General features: G+C 46.5%; 1 protein-coding gene across 1 annotated transcript in view; it reads right to left on the bottom strand.

Annotated features, from left to right (window-relative positions):
- The window catches only part of LIMK2 (LIM domain kinase 2), a 54,549-nt gene extending 38,126 nt beyond the window's left edge, over positions 1-16,423 (bottom strand). The window contains exons 1-2 of the mRNA XM_055549554.1: positions 16,278-16,423; positions 1,817-1,916 (exon numbers count right to left, since the gene is read on the bottom strand). Of these exons, the coding sequence (XP_055405529.1) occupies positions 1,817-1,916; positions 16,278-16,293 (116 nt within the window). The 5' untranslated portion in view covers positions 16,294-16,423. The remainder of the gene's footprint in view (positions 1-1,816; positions 1,917-16,277) is intronic.
- Between the last annotated feature and the right edge of the window lie 827 nt (positions 16,424-17,250).

Here is a 17,250-nt window from a genome sequence, read left to right as displayed (position 1 = left end):
CTCAACATAGCACTTAATGACAACTACTGATTATTAATGGTTTTCTATGTGTCAGGCCCTATGCCAGGGACTTTTCACAGGTCACTACCTTTAATCCTCTTGAACCACCTTGTGAGACGAGAACTATTCTTTTCCCCATTTTACAGATGAGGTACCTGAAGCTCAGGGAAGTCACTGACGGCCAGTTAACAAACTGCAAAGCCAGGATTTGAAAACAGTTCTCTTTCATAGGCTGCACTCTTTGCCACCAGGATAACATGCCTCACTCCACTGTGAGCACATACTTGTGTCTGTCTCATACACACATACACAGCGCACTCTAACAAGCTAGCATCTCACCAGACCTACTAGTGACCCAAGACTTAAGTTCTAGAGCCAGCTCATTTCATCCATGGCCAGTCCATGTAATTTTTGTCTTTCTGGTTTCGGGCCTCGAGTCTGTGATATGAAGGGGCTGTATCATTCAGGAAGTGGTGCTTCTAGTTATAGGAGAATCCAGCAATTCTCCTATAGCTTGTTCTACCCATTCTTGCTTATTTTGGATAGAAGATATCCACAGAAGTAAGAAAATGGCAGGAACAAACATGACCTTGTGGGTTGAAGTCCGAGGAGAGTTCCAGCCTGGGAACTCACAGGGCTCTGATGCTGGTTTGGCTGAGCTGTAAAATGAAAGGGCAGCCAGAGGCCCCTGCAGCTTTGACACTCTGCTCCTATCTTACCAAAGAAGCAAAACGGAAGTAGAATCAACTTCCCTGGGGATAAGAGGAGTAACCAAGGCAATCAGATGCACAGCGAAGACTGGCGAGCTCTGAGTTAGAGCTGAAAGGGCAGGAAAGTGCTCCAACTCCTCCAGAGGCCAGAGCCCTCCAGGCCAACCCGCCACGTAGTTCCCTGGGCGGAGGCAAGTGCTCAAAGGTCAATTCAGTAACTTGCTATCAGCACAGGGGATGCTCTGCTGTGTGTGGGAGCTGGTGTGGGAGCTGGTATTTACAGCACATGGTGCCTGTCTGCACTCTGTCTCATTCTCCATCGTGAGCACAGCCCTGCCGCTTCAGACCTCGAGGGCCACAAATGCCCACCCAGCCTCCCGGTGAAGAATGACTGCAGGCCAGGTGCTGGGTTATGCTCTGTATTATACAAAGACAAGCTCCTACTCTCGAGGATTCCAGCCATTCAGTAGGTACCTACCATGGGCTGGACCCTTGGCATATTTGACTTCATTAGATCTCAACAAGTCTGTGAGAGAGATGATTAACATCTGTATTTTCCTGATGAAGAAACTGAGTCTCAGAGAGCAGGAACAGATCTGACATTAAAGGCTGTGCTGTTTTCAAGAAACCAAGCTTCCACCAAACAATCATCTAAGAGCCACTGATATAACAGAGTTGATAACAAAAAGCAGGAAGCTAGGGAGGCATCCTGGGGTGAAGAACAGCTGGCTGTGCCAACAGCCCTCAAGGCACCTGTGTAATCAGAAGTGCAGGTGTAGGAAAGTCGCGCGTTCTCCTCCTCAGTCTCCTCATCTGCCAGGTGAGGGTGCTGGGACACCCTGAAAAGGCCTCCTCCCATCCCCAAACCTCCCATCTCTAGCCGTACCTGGCCCACGTGCCGTTCTTCCAGTTCCATCTGGCATCAGGGGGCCACACCTGACCTCTGCTCACATGCACTTCCTGGGCACCTCCCTCTTTGCCCCCTGAACACCACCCCTTGAAATGGAAACTTTCAAGTCAGAAGCATGTTCTGTATCTTCCAGAGGATGAAGGCCAGTGCCTGGCCCGCAAGGCGCTGGTGAAGACAGGCACATGGACTCACTTACCGGAAGCAGGAGGTGTGCCAGGCTTCGCTGACCGTCCTGTACAACCTCTGGTTGGGAGCGACGTAGTCTCCACAGCCCTGACACCTCCAGGCATCTTCACCTGCACACAGAAGCGAGGGGTTCAGAGGCTGAAGAAGCAGGGAGTGCGGGGGCAGGATCCCCACCTTGTAGAAGAGGGACTTAACAGACTCTGGTGCTGGAAGGGCTGAGTGATGCTCTGCTACACGCACGGTTCCCTCCTCCACAAGATCCCTGCCAAGCAATCATCCAGCTGCTCATCTCCGCAGCAACACCAACTCCATGGCCTCAAAAGCAGTGTCACTCCACTTTTTAAAAAAATGGTCCTGGCACTTCCTTGGTGGTATAGTGCGTAGGAATGCAGGGGGTCCGGGTTCGATCTCTGGTCCAGGAAGATTCCAACTAAGCCCATGTGCCACAACTACTGAGCCCCTGTGCTCTGACTACTGTGTGCCTAGAGCCTGTGCTCCCCAGAGTAGAGCCCCTGCTCGCTGAGACCAGAGAAAGTCTATAAGTGCAGCAACAAACGACCTGAAGCAACCAGTAAATAAATATTTTAAAAGCTGGTTCTGGTTGTCCCTTTTTTTTACTGAAACAAAACCTGCCTTTTCCTTCCTTTCAGCCCATGCTTACAGTCCTGAGTACATGAAATGAATAAGTCTCTTTCTTTTCGGGTCTGCCTTTCCTACAACTGTCCCTAGCCAGCACCCATAAAGGTCTGCTCTCTAGGTTACACAAGTTGCAGCCTTGTCCTTCTCCTCAAAAGCCCTAGTTGTGCTGATTTCCCATCACTTCGTCCAGGAGCTCATTCATTCAATCAGCATCATGGGTCTTTTCATTGGACCCATCAGTCTAAGCTCTACACTGGAGGCTGTTGGATAAATCACCTTGCTCCTGGAAGAGGAAATGCACTGGAAAAGAAACATTCTTCCATATTGTAATTTTTTTTTTTTACTGAGATGTTATTTCACATCAAAGTATTTAGTTCAGAGAAAGAAATTACCAGTACAGTAGGAAAAGAACAAACATTTCATGAACGCCTCCTACTTGCCAAGAACTGTGCTAGGTTCTTTCACAGACCCAATCTCAATTCTCAAAACAATACCATGAGACAGGTGTTATTATATTCATTTAATGGGTGAGGGAACGGAAACTTGGGGCTGGGGGTGAAAGCTCAAGCAGCAGCATTAGCATCCCAACTCAGGTCTGGCTCACTCTAAAGTCTGTGCTCTTTCTAGTTCCTTCTCATTCTGCTCAGGGGAGCCAGGAAAGTGTCTGCAGGGGAAGTTGAGCCTTGAAAGATGGGGAAAGTTTACTAAAGGCTGAAAAAGGATGGGGAAGGGCTGTGTGGGCTCAGAGAAGTATGGGCAGTAGCACAGAACCTGTCCATGTCCCTTCAAAAGGGACAGAACACAATGCTCCTGGTGTGATTCAGGTGCTAACTTCGTGAAATAAAGCGGGCAGCTGAGATCAAGTTGTGGTACCTGACTCGGCCCTAGGAAATGGGACAGGGTTGTTACAAGACTCTGTTGTGTGCCCGTGTGTGCAGCTTTGTTCTCTTTGGGTAACTCCAGACTGCCACAGGCACAGTGACAGGCACCGGACCCTGGTTTACAGGCACAGGGGCTATGAATAGACAATGCATGGCTCCGCACACTTCAAGACTGCCTGGCGACCTTCTGGGGCAGCCAGGGCACCAGCAGCTGCCCTCGCAGCACAGGGAAGAGTTGAACAAGCTGGCAGAAGGTTTTAAAGCCTCGGCCCACCCGCTTCTCTCCTATGCACGCATCACCTCCTGGATCTAAACTTCTTAAGACTTTCAAGGGGGAGAAGCCTTTGTGTTTTGAAGGTGGTAGTGTTCACACAGTGCACCAAAAACCTCACAAACTCTGAGGCAGAAAAGTCTGAGACACTCTCTCCAACCGGTGGTTTAGTGAGAGGGTTTTTAGTGAACACAGACATCAAAATGAATCTTCCCAGTTTTGGAGGTACCAGCATGAAATGTTTTGGGAACTCTTATATGAAAGGCCTGTTAAGACTGCCATGTCTCACCCCCAGCAAGTCTGATTATTTTAAGCCACACCTGTTTCTTGCTTTTACTTTTAACCCACAAGGAACAGTCTCTGAACTGACCACCCACTTACTCAACAATTTGTCTTGGCTCTGAGTGACCTCTGGCTGTTTCCAAAATTCAAGAAGAATCAGGACTTTCCACCATGAAGATATTCAAGCTAATTCGTTATGTCCATACCCTCCAGAGCCTGCGGTGCGCTCCAGTCTTGAGAAACTCAAAGCCATTAAACAAACACTTAACACATGCTCTGTACTAGACACTGCTGCTGCTGCTAAGTCGCTTCAGTCGTGTCCAAACCTGTGCGACCCCATAGACAGCTTCTTTTCCTGGTGTACTGCACAGTCTCGGCTGACTCGCCCAGACTCCTCAGTGTCTACAGAACTCAACTGTTGAGCACTGTGCTCTGATCTGGACTCCACCCCATCACACCTTTCAGAAGACAGTCTCCACCACCACTCCCTTTTCCACTGGCTCCTTCCAACTGCCATTTAAATAAGTTCAACTTTTTCCCATTAAAAACAAATCTGGAGCCTGCTTTCTCCTCTAGCTACCACCCTTGCTTCTCCACTTCATAGCCACATGTATTAAAAGCTGTCTAAGAGAAGATAAACTTATGGGACTTTGCTGGTGGTGTAGTGGGTAAGACTCACCTGCCAATGCAGGGGACTAGAATTCGATCCCTGGTCCAGGAAGATCCCACCTGCCGTGGAGCAATTAAGCCCGTGAGCCACAATTGAAGCCTGAGTACCTAGAGCCCGAGCTCTGCAGCACAAGAAGCCACTGCAACGAGAAGCCCGTGCACCACAATGGAGAGCAGCCCTCACTCGCCACAACCAGAGAAAGCCTCAGTTCAGTTCAGTCGCTCAGTCGTGTCCGACTCTTTGCGACCCCATGAATCGCAGCACGCCAGGCCTCCCTGTCCATCACCAACTCCCGGAGTTCACTCAGACTCACATCCATCGAGTCAGTGATGCCATCCAGCCATCTCATCCTCTGTTGTCCCCTTCTCTTCCTGCCCCCAATCCCTCCCAGCATCAGAGTCTTTTCCAATGAGTCAACTCTTTGCATGAGGTGGCCAAAGTATTGGAGTTTCAGCTTTAGCATCATTCCTTCCAAAGAAACCCCAGGGCTGATCTCCTTCAGAATGGACTGGTTGGGTCTCCTTGCAGTCCAAGGGACTCTCAAGAGTCTTCTCCAACACCACAGTTCAAAAGCATCAATTCTTCTGTGCTCAGCTTTCTTCACAGTCCAACTCTCACATCCATACATGACCACTGGAAAAACCACAGCCTTGACTAGATGGGCCTTTGTTGGCAAAGTAATGTCTCTGCTTTTGAATATGCTATCTAGGTTGGTCATAACTTTCCTTCCAAGGAGTAGGCATCTTTTAATTTCATGGCTGCAGTCACCATCTGATTTTGGAGCCCCCAAAAATAAAGTCTGACACTGTTTCCACTGTTTCCCCATCTATTTCCCATGAAGTGATGGGACCGGATGCCATGATCTTTGTTTTCTGAATGTTGAGCTTTAAGCCAACTTTTTCACTCTCCTCTTTCATTTTCATCAAGAGGCTTTTGAGTTCCTCTTCACTTTCTGCCATAAGGGTGGTGTCATCTGCATATCTGAGGTTATTGATATTTCTCCCGGCAATCTTGATTCCAGCTTGTGCTTCATCCAGTCCAGCGTTTCTCATGATGTACTCTGCACATAAGTTAAATAAGCAGGGTGACAATATACAGCCTTGACGTACTCCTTTTCCTATTTGGAACCAGTCTGTTGTGCCATGTCCAGTTCTAACTGTTGCTTCCTGACCTGCACACAGATTTTTCAAGAAGCAGGTCAGGTGGTTTGGTATGCCCATCTCCTTCAGAATTTTCCACAGTTTATTGTGATCCACACAGTCAAAGGCTTTGGCATAGTCAATAAAGCAGAAATAGATGTTTTTCTGGAACTCTATTGCTTTTTCAATGATCCACTGGATGTTGGCAATTTGATCTCTGGTTCCTCTGCCTTTTCTAAAACCAGCTTGAACATCTGGAAGTTCACGGTTCATGTATTGCTGAAGCCTGGCTTAGAGAATTTTGAGCATTACTTTACTAGCGTGTGAAATGAGTGCAACTGTGCAGTAGTTTGAGCATTCTTTGGCATTGCCTTTCTTTGGGATTGGAATGAAAACTGATCTTTTCCAGCCCTGTGGCCACTGCTGTTTTCCAAATTTGCTGACATAGTGAGTGCAGCACTTTCATAGCATCATCTTTCGGGATTTGAAATAGCTCAACTGGAATTCCATCACCTCCACTAGCTTTGTTCATATAGTGATGCTTTCAAGGCCCACTTGACTTCACATTCCAGGATGTCTGGCTCTAGGTGAGTGATCACACCATCGTGATTATCTTGGTTGTGAAGATCTTTTTTGTACAGTTCTTCTGTGTATTCTTACCACCTCTTCTTAATATCTTCTGCTTCTGTTAGGTCCATACCATTTCTGTCCTTTATCGAGCCCAGCTTTGCATGAAATGTCCCCTTGGAATCTCTGATTTTCTTGAAGAGATCTCTAGTCTTTCCCATTCTGTTGTTTTCCTCTATTTCATTGCACTGATCGCTGAGGAAGGCTTTCTTATCTCTTCTTGCTATTCTTTGGAACTCTGCATTCAGATGCTTATATCTTTCCTTTTCTCCTTTGCTTTTCGCTTCTCTTCTTTTCACAGCTATTTGTAAGGCCTCCCCAGACAGCCATTTTGCTTTTTTGCCTTTCTTTTCCATGGGGATGGTCTTGATCCCTGTCTCCTGTACAATGTCACAAACCTCAGTCCATAGTTCATCAGGCACTCTATCAGATCTAGTCCCTTAAATCTATTTCTCACTTTCACTGTATAATCAAAAGGGATTTGATTTAGGTCATACCTGAATGGTCTAGTGGTTTTCCCTACTTTCTTCAATTTAAGTCTGAATTTGGCAATAAGGAGCTCAACTATACTTCAACTTAAAAACAAGCTGTCTACACATACTGCACTGCTTTCATTTCCACACTTCCTATTTACCACACAATCCACTGCAATTTGACTTCCACCCCCACCATTTCTCTGAAACTGTCTCACCAAGATCAACAGTGACTGCTTATTGCTAAATTCAATGGACATGCTTCAGTCATTCTTTCAGCAAATATTTATTGCATGCCAACTATGTATCTAACTGCTCGGTCGGAAAAGAGCAGCACACAGGAGACAGATTAAACATAGAGCATATACTAAATAATAACATAATTATTTTCACTATAATTGTGGCAAGTCATAGGAAGGAGATATCAAGTCCTTATAACGGAGCAAATGGTATTGGGTAGGGCACACAAAAACATATTCCTTAAGGAAGTAATTTCCAAGTTGAGCTCTAAAGGATGAAGAGAAATTAAGCAGGCAAAGAGGAGGAGGAAAGGATAGCTGTGAAAACTGGGATGGTGGGCAGATCTGTACAAAGCTCCTAAGGCAGGAACACAAGCTCCTCACACACACTAAAGCTGCCTATTGTCAGCTCCCTGGTCTACTACAATCCCTCAACATTTATTGAAAGGAGGACTTCCCTGGTGGTCCAGTGGCTAAGAAACTGCCTGCCAATGCAGGGAACATGGGTTCGATCCCTGGTCCGGGAAGATATCACATGCTGTGGGGCAACTAAGCCCATGCACCACAACCACTGAAGCTTGTGCGCTCTACAGCCCATGTTCCACAACATGAGAAGCCACCGCAATGAGAAGCCAGAACATTGCAATAAAGAACAGTCTCTGCTCACAGTAATGAAGATTCAGCCACAGCCAAAAATAAAGAAATGAAGAAACAGGAAGGAATGGCCCTCTACAAGGTGGCCCTAAAGAACCTTTATCTTTTAACACCCCTTACAAAGGAATGTTCTAGTCATATCTTGATCTATTTTTTACTCCTGTCACACACATTCATATTCTTGTATCCTAACGCTCACACCTCGAGCTACTCTAGGTGTTTAGGCTACTATTTACCCACCTTTTCTGCCCTTCATCAGACGTCCACCTTCCCTTCATGGTCCTCTAAAGGCAGGAAGTGTTTGTTTCACTTTGTCAAATACCTGCTTAATACCATTTGTTCTGTAATTACAGTTCATTATTTGTGCCTCCTCAGTCCCTTTCTGCATCACTGCCCCCAGCTCTAAGGGGCAAAGATCGTATCTTGATCGTCTTCAGATCTCCAGGGCCTAGCCTAAAGGTGGGTGCCAAATGGATACTCCTTTATGTGACAAATCCAACTGAAAAACTTTACCCAGCTGCCAGCTATAGAGGTAATTTGCAAAGATAAGCTTCAACAGTCAGCAGCAATGAGTCACCTGGAATGTATCCTTAGGACTACCTCCAGGTGAAGTCACATGAAGATGTCCTGGTCTGTACCTGGCCTAGGCAATTCCCTCAGAACCTTCAGCCTCCCAAGCCTGGATTTTCTTCAGAAAAATATTCTTGGCCTTTTCCGCATGCTTACAGTCTTAAAAGTCAATGATTCTCTCTTACAACCTTCATTCTAGGAAAAGGAAGAGAAATATAGTAATACAAAGTCTTGGAGATTTTGGTGAGGCCCAGTGGAAGACCAATCTAGAGTGCTGTCTGCCTGGGAAAGTCTTCCTCTAAGAAAAGACCTCATTGTACCAGGCTGTTCACCTCTCCCTTGACTGTGTTTACCGATCCTGTTTGCAGACTTAACAGTGACTACTGATTGTCAAGAGTCTGAAAAAGGGAGCTTGGCTACGTAAATGCCCTCAGCAACTTTGAACAATACAGAGCCCTTGTTAGGTGTTTAATAATCAAAAAACTGTGCCTTCACAGATTAAGACTGAAGGCAGGAGGAGAAGGGGACGACAGAGGATGAGATGGTTGGATGGCATCACCGACTCAATGGACATGAGTTTGAGTAAACTTCGGGAGTTGGTGATGGACAGGGAGCCTGGCATGCTGCCGTCCACGGGGTCGCAAAGAGTCAGACATGACTGAGCAACTGAATTGAATTGACTGATCCCTTCATGGTTATTACTGGGATCTGTTGCTTTTAAGAAGTGCTAAGTGTGCAATGCAGACAAGGTGATAATTGTAATAAATGGCTCGTTAGGAAGTTTCTCACCTTCAGGATCTTTGGAAAAACGGTATAAAATATATTCAGCTTATACATGCTTCTCTCTCCCAACTTAATAATTGGTGAGGTGACCCTCAAACAACCTGTGACTCTACTGGGGCAGGCACAAGGGTACCAGGATGGTAAGGCTAAAAATCATCTATTCAAACCTAATCCTTTCATTTTTCTGAAACATAAATGGGATCAGAGGATAACTGAGTTATCAAACCATGAGAAAGACTCAAACCTAAGTTCTGAGACCACCAGACCTGTTAGATTTTCATGACTCTACTGCTGCTGCTAAGTTGCTTCAATCGTGTCTGATTTTGTGCGACCTCATAGATGGCAGCCCACCAGGCTCCCCCGTCCCTGGGATTCTCAAAGTAAGAACACTGGAGTGGGTTGCCATTTCCTTCTCCAATGCGTGAAAGTGAAAAGTGAAAGTGAAGTCGCTCAGTCATGTCCGACTCTTAGCGACCCAATGGACTGCAGCCTACCAGGCTCCTCCATCCATGGGATTTTCCAGGCAAGAGTACTGGAGTGGGGTGCCATTGCCTTCTCCGTTTCATGACCCTGCTGCTGCTGCTAAGTCGCTTCAGTCGTGTCAGACTCTGTGCAACCCCATAGACGGCAGCCTACCAGGCTCCCCTGTCCCTGGGATTCTCCAGGCAAGAACACTGGAGTGGGGTGCCATCGCCTTCTCCGTTCATGACCCTAGGCAGCCTCAAATAAGCTGAGACTTGCTCAAGACTACAGTTACTCTGTGGAAGGCTCAGCCTGCCACCCGAACTCAGAGCCAGTGCATTTCCCATAAGACACTAACATTCACCTTAATCTTGAGCTAAGAGTTGGGTTTCTGCAAACTAGTCCTTTCCTGACTTCAAAGTGGTGAGAAATTTCAAGCGCTGAGAGCTCATGAAACCATAAAGCCTGACCTGAACCAACATGTACAGATTCTATCCTTTCACTTGAGGAAAAAAATCAATGGTGCTTCTCATGTTCCACTAGACAATGAGAGCCAGGAACAAAACCCAGCCAATTCCGTACGGCACAAAACAAGTATGGTGACTGCTGTGCCCCCTGGGAGTTGACAGGTCAGGTATAGAAATTTGATTTGTTCAGGGATAAAGCAGGAAGCAAATGGGCAGGGCAGCAACTGATAGGAAACAGCCAAGAGAAAAAATATCACATTTTAATGAAGTGACTACCAACAAGACTAACAATAATGATTTATATTCCAGTAGATACTCTTCTATGCATACCAAAGAATTTTCCTCCTCACTAGCTTCCCAAATATACCAAAGGGAGTGTCTAAGGAAGAAAGACTAGATGATTTTTAAAGATGCTTATGGTCTTTTCTGGACCTTACATTCTTCATAGAAGGAGGGATCAGATTATTCTTACTAATTCTGAGAGTCTATGACACCAAACCAGGGGCCTCTCATTTTTCAGGTCAAGGCACAAACACAGGAATCTCAGAAGGTTTTGTTCTTGCTGTTGTTCCCTTCTCCCCTTCTTTAGTTTATTGGGAAACATTTCTAAGGGTTAAGCAGAAGAACTGGAATTAGACCTGGGTTTGAAACCTGACTCTGTGTCCTTGTGCAAATTATTTAACCTCTCAGATCCTGTGTCTTAAACTTTTTTTTAAGAAAGTAAACAAATAACTTTCTCCCCCCGTTCCTATCAGTTAAGATTTTAAATTGAAATATAGTTGATAAACATTATGTTCAGAGAAGGCAATGGCATGGCACTCCAATACTCTTGCCTGGAAAATCCATGGACAGAGGAGCCTGGTAGGCTGCAGTCCATGGGGTCACTGAGCGACTTCACTTTCACTTTTCACTTTCATGCATTGGAGAAGGAAATGGCAACCCACTCCAGTGTTCTTGCCTGGAGAATCCCAGTGACAGGGGAGCCTGGTGGGCTGCCGTCCATTGGGTCACACAGAGTCGGCCATGACTGAAGCGACTTAGCAGCAGTAGCAGCACATTATGTTAGTTTTGGGTGTACTGTATAGTGATGTGATGTCTGTGTACATTATGAAATGATCACCACACTCAGTAACCACCTGTTTCTGTACAAAGTTACTACAATGTTATTGACCATATTCCTTATTCTGTATATTACATCCCTGTGGCTTATTTTATAACTAGAAGTTTGTACCTCTTAATCCTCTTCACCTATTTCACCTCCCTTGTCTCTTAATCTTTAAAAAGAGGATAATATCATCCACCTTACAGCATTACTAAGAGAATTAAGAGAAATACATTACATGAAAATACCTCCCACAGTGCCTGGCACTTAGTTGGCAACTGAACTGTGAGTAGCTTTCCTTCTTTCTTTCCTGTATACCTAGGGAGTTGGCTGGGGAAATGGTTGAGCTATTAAATACACTAGCCTCAGGATTTTCCTGGTGGTCCAGTGGTTAAGACTCCGCATTTCCACTGCAGGGGACACAGGTTCAATTTCTGGTGTGAGAACTAAGATCCTATATGCCATGCGGCCAAAAAAAAAAAAAACCAAAAACACAAAAAACCCACTGGCCTCTAAAATCTGAAGGGGAGGTTTTCAAAACAAATTCAGCAAATGTTTTCTATGTGCCCACATGCAAGACACAAAGTAGGCCACAAACTTCTGGGGCCCTTCATGAGTATTAGGGGCAAGGATATGTACAAAAATAATAGACCTCGAAGAGGGACAAACCAGGTGCTGGGGGCAGGGCAAGCTTGGTAGAGGACTAAGCTATTTGGCAGAGACACAAACAAGATAGGTGGTTTTTGCAGCTTTGGGGCACTCAGGTTCTCACTTCCAACAAGTTTACTTAGCTGTGAATGAGTGGGCATTTTCTTATCTGGGGGAAGGGCTACAAATTGGTGAACCTGGTTAACCAATCGTACACTCTTCAATGGTCATTCTCAACCCATTGTCAACAGCAGGGAAGAACTACTTTGAGTCCTTATTATGTATCAGGCAGTGTTCTAAGCACTATGCAAGCATGAACTAAATGAACATGGTTGGAAAAATCCCCTGGAGGAGGAAATGGCAACCCACTCCAGTATTCTTGCCTGGAGAATTCCACAGACAGAGGAGTCTGGCAGGATAGACTGTCAGAGGAGTCTGACAGTCCATGGGGTCTCAAAGAGTTAGACACAACTTGAGTGACTAAAAACTAAAAATCAAAAATAAGGATTCCATGAAATAAGGACTAGTACTGTTTCCATTTTACTAAAAATGAAACAGAAATGGTCCATTAGCAAGTGTTAGAGCTGGAATTAAACCACAGGGTCTGCTAACTCCAAAGTCTATGTCTTTAACTACATTCTAGACTTTCTTTCCTGGAAAAATAAATCATGGCCAGAAAGATCTGACCAAACAGAATCCCAGGATGGATGTTCAAGGTTTATTTTAATAGAATCAAGCAATGATTTAATGTTTAGCTACTGCTGGATGTGAATAAATAGGTAAGAGAGTCTAATTCTTGCTACTGTATAAAGAAAGGTCAAAAGTGGGAAAGAACAGACTTATAAGAGACTTGTACAGTTTCCTGTCCTCTCACTGAAATGCCAAAGTGATACCTGGGGTGGACCCCACACCTCCCTAGTATGTCTGAGGCTGAGCTCCCTGCCTCAGTTTGCATTGATCAGAAGTCTGGGCTAAAACCAGCCTAGCCTCCAGAAAAGGCAGACAACCCACCAGGAATGTGGAAACCTAACAGTTGGGTTTCTATTCTATGATGGGTTTCTATTCAGCTTTAAAACCTTGTGGTCTTCTTGGACCCTATCTTGCTCCCTCCATCCCATATCCAGGGCCATTCGTGTCACCCTGCCCTGATCATGACAAAAGGCATTTCCTCTGGTTGGTGCCTCCTTCCCCATTCCTATCACTAACAAGCTCAGCTCAGGGCCCAAAGTACCCTACTCCAGACTGGTGCTCTTCCTCACCCTTGTCCAATTCATCGTGCCCCCCAAAAACAAACTGATAGTGTAAACATAAAATACCCACATCATGCCACTAAACCTATGGTCTCTACTGCAGACCAGAAAATTCTACAAGCCTGGCATTAAACCCTCCAGTCTGGCTTCGCACACCTTCTCAGCCTTACATTCCACTTCCTACGACTCCCACACCTTCCAATCTTTGTCTCTACCCTACATATCAAGTCACCACCCCTTGTGAAGATCTTGAAACTCACCAGCCTTTGCAATTGTACTCCCACAGTTTCTCCCTTACCAGGATATCAACATGCTAAATCCCATCCCCCTTTCTTTAACCTACCTAAGATTTCTCAAATCTTACCCTCAAGTATTCCCCAAACAAATCTGATAGCCACTCTGGACACCATGCTGTTCTTCACATGCCAAGCACATTCCTGGCTCAGAGTCTTTGCTCATTTTCTTGTATTCCTTGTCTAAAATCTTCTTCCCCCAGATACGTTTCATTTCTCTGCTCAGATGGCATTAACCACAGAGGTTCCCATGACCTCCCACAGTACCTATGCCCTTATCATACTTCATTTCTCTTCCGAGCAGTTACCCCTGACATATGATATTCATATATTTACTTACTGTCTATCTCTCACCACCAGAACATACACTTCATGAGGGAATGGATTTGATCTATCTTGCTCTGTGCTGAATGCCCCAGCCCTAGAAGTGTTTGGTATACAATAGGAACTTAATATATATTTGTGGGATGAATGTATGAATAAAGTTCTCCTTCACCTTTGAAATTCCCTAGTGTTATCACCTGAAAGCTTCCCTGGTGGCTCAGATATTAAAAGAATCTGCCTCCAAGGTAGGAGATGCAGGTTCCATCCCTGGATCATAAAGATCCCCTGGAGAAGGGAATGGCTACTCATTCCAGTATTCTTGCTGGGAAATCCCATGGACAGAGGAGCCTAACAGGCTACAGTCCATGGGATCACAGAGTTGGACATGATTGAGCAACTAATACACACACAAAATGTTGTCACCTATGGGACTCATAATAGCTTGTCTTGATTTTTTTTTTTTCCTTAATTATTCTAAATAGTGAATATCTCAAAGGCACAAACTACATATTATTCATTTCCACAAATATTTACCAAGGGCCTACTGTGTGCCGGACCCTGTACACCTCAAGGACTTTGGACTATTGGAAAGAGCACTGGACAGGTCAAAGGTTAGTCCTGGCTCTACCACTAGTTGAGTGACCCAAGACAAATCCATCTTCCTCCCTGGGCCTCAGTTTCTTTACATATAAAATGAGGAGAGTTACATTATCTCTAGCATCTGTAACACTTGGACCCAGCCCAGTGCCTTAGACACCACAGGTACTCAGCAAATATTTGATTTCTTTGTTGCTGATTCTCCTGTTACACAAGAATCTGAGTTGTCTTGGAACACAGTTCAGACATAACAAGTAAAAGTTTAAGTCCCACTTCCTTCTCTGACTCCATGAGCAACTTCATTCTAGTGCTTGTGATATAGAGAGGATGATGCACCATATTTGAAGCTGGAAAATATGAATTTTGACCAACGCCATTTACTTGGTTTACTTTGCAACCTTGACAAGCAATTTCTGAACCTTAGTCTCCTCTCCCATAAAACAGCCATATTGGCCTTCTCCTAGCTCTTCAAAGGCACCACGTGCCTTCCTGCCTCGGGGCCTTTTTAATGTTCCCTCTGCCTGGAAAGTTCTTTGCCCTTTCTTAGCTGGACTAACTTCTTATCTTCAGGGCTCAGTATAAACTTGCTTTTTGAAGGAAAGTATTCCCTATCCACTCCACTTGCCCCTGGTGCAATCTTACTGCAATTATCTCAATTGCTCACCTCATTTATTTACTGTTCATCTCTAGGAGTGTAAGCACCATAAAGGTAAGAACTGTGTCTGTTTTGTTTATATTTCTCAGCGCTTGGCTAAGCGCGTGGTTCAGAAGTATCCAATAAATATTTTTACGGAAGAATGTACAAACTAATGCATCCAGGAGCACTAATACCTCCAGACAGCTTTTCGGTTCCTTCAAAGAAAGAGCCAATAAACATTACTGCACTCTAAGATCTTTCACAAGTTTCTGAGGATCAAAGTTCAAGACAGGGAACTGACATTACCTAGAGGTTTAAAAAAAAATTAGAAATCATTTGAGATGAAGAAACTCGGGAAGCTAAAAAACAAAGGTAAAACAGGAAGAGACAGGCAGCATGTCTACCCCTAGCCCTCTTTCTCCAGAAGCCTATTATCAAGAATAAGGAGAAAATGCCATGCTCCCATGGTGAGGAAGTGACCCATTGGTGGCCTGCTCCTTGTATTCAGGATGGAGGAAGTGACTGTCCACAAGCTGAAAGCCAGGAAGCAGGGGGCAGATACCCAGGACAGTCTCCCTCCGCCACTATTCCCTCCTGTCAGCTCTAGAAAGCTTCTGGATGCTGACCCTGGTCGACCTAGAGGATGGGCCACCCACACAGGTGGCTGGGAAACAGTAAGGTCCTGGTGCTGGGGGACAAACAAGGAGGGCAGGAAGCTGCAGGGTGGTGTGAGGTGATGGGGAGGGGACTGCAGGCCCAGCCAACCTAACCCTGAAGCTACCCTTCACCCTTTGATACTTCCTTTTAGGAGGTGTTGGCCCACATTCCTCTCTGCTCTCAGAGAGACCCCGTGAGAGCGCCGGGGCGGGAGCCTACTTGCCCCAGAAAGATGCACTCTCCCTACCCTCCGTCGCTCCCGAAACCCCCACAAGAGCCCACACTGCTTACTTCCTCAGAGAATCCCAACGCCCAGGAGACCGACCGCAACATACCCGCCAGAAGTCTTGGATCCCATGGGGAAAGCCATACTTTCCGCAATTTTCCACAGAAAACCCATTACCCGGGAAAACTCTCCATTCCCTCAGAACTGCCTCGAACTCTGAGGTTCCCGTGCTCTCCATGTTCCCTCAAACCCCTCACTCTAAGGAAACCCGGGCTCCTCAGCTTCCAGAGTTTTAATTTGAGGACCTGAGGCCGCTAGGGCCACAGAAAAAGATGCTCCCCGGCATTCCCCCCCTCAGGGACCTCAGCTCGCGGGAAACCGACCCACTCCGCTAGCCCCCCATTTCTCGCGAGCCCTCTTCCCCGCCCCCCACAACCTCCGAATCTTCGGGGAGCGCTGCGCTCACTCGCCAAATTATCCCTCAGAGGAGCGGGGACCACACAGACAGAAACCCCCGAGAGGTCGCCAGCTCCCCTCAGGCGCCCCGAGCCCAGGACAGGACGGCGCGGCCCTTTCTTACCCTCCTGCGCCGCCATGGTCCCGGAGGCGCGGAAATGAGGAGGAGACCGCTGCCACACCAGCTCCGCGAAGCTCCCGCCGCCGCCTCAGGCGCCGGAGGACCTCAGCCCCGGGCGCGAGCGGGTTGCACCGCCTACGGCGCCGGGGGAGGACCAAACCCGCACCTGGCACGGGGGCCCGCCCGCCGACGCCCCGCCCAGCCGAGGCCAGGCCCCGCCCCCTCGACTCGGCTCCGTGGCGGCCCTAGCGCCCCCTAGCGCTAGAGGCGCCCGCCTTGGGTGCCCGAACTGGTGAGGGCGATTCAGAGCAGGCCTGAGATCTAACTCAGAGGACCCTCTACCCATTTTAAGGATGAAGAAAACAGAGGGCTAAAGGGTCAAGTTTGACTGCCTCAAAATGAGCTGAGCTGGAATGCGAACACAGGCTCTTAATCTCCAGTTCAAAGCTCTTTTCAGTAGAGCAAGAATCAAGAATATGAATCTGGAGTAACCAGGTTTACCCCTCAAAGAGCTTTGGGGAGGGTGGTGGAGGGTGAGCTTTTCTTAGAAGCTTCCAGCTCAGAGAAGTCACTTGTCTAGAAGCAAGCTCACACTCGGTGGCAGATCCTTAGCAAGCCAAGTATGTACATAAATGACTCCGGAACACCAGATCTTCCAGTGGAAATATACCTGTGGTCTGGATTCACCCTTTTCGGATTCCTCTTTGTACAGAAGAGCCCTGGACCAGGATTTAGGACAGCAGACTGGTTTCTGGCAGCCACTACCTGGCTGATGGCCTTGAGAACCACTTCCCTCACTGGATTTGGTTCCCTGTGTGATGAAGGGTTGACCACATCAGCTGGTCCCTGAGGTCCTTCCTGTCTGATTCTCTTGTGCTGGGTCTTTCCTTAGATCAGATTTAGGTCATAAGAAAGTGTACAAATGACCAGGAAGGGGGCCCAAGGAAATGAATCAGGACACTCCCACCAATGACGA

Source organism: Bubalus kerabau, chromosome 16, assembly GCF_029407905.1.
Source record: "Bubalus kerabau isolate K-KA32 ecotype Philippines breed swamp buffalo chromosome 16, PCC_UOA_SB_1v2, whole genome shotgun sequence".
NCBI lineage: Eukaryota > Metazoa > Chordata > Mammalia > Artiodactyla > Bovidae > Bubalus > Bubalus kerabau.
The sequence above is the reverse complement of the archived record's forward strand: the minus strand, read 5'-3'. Positions and strand labels throughout refer to the sequence as shown.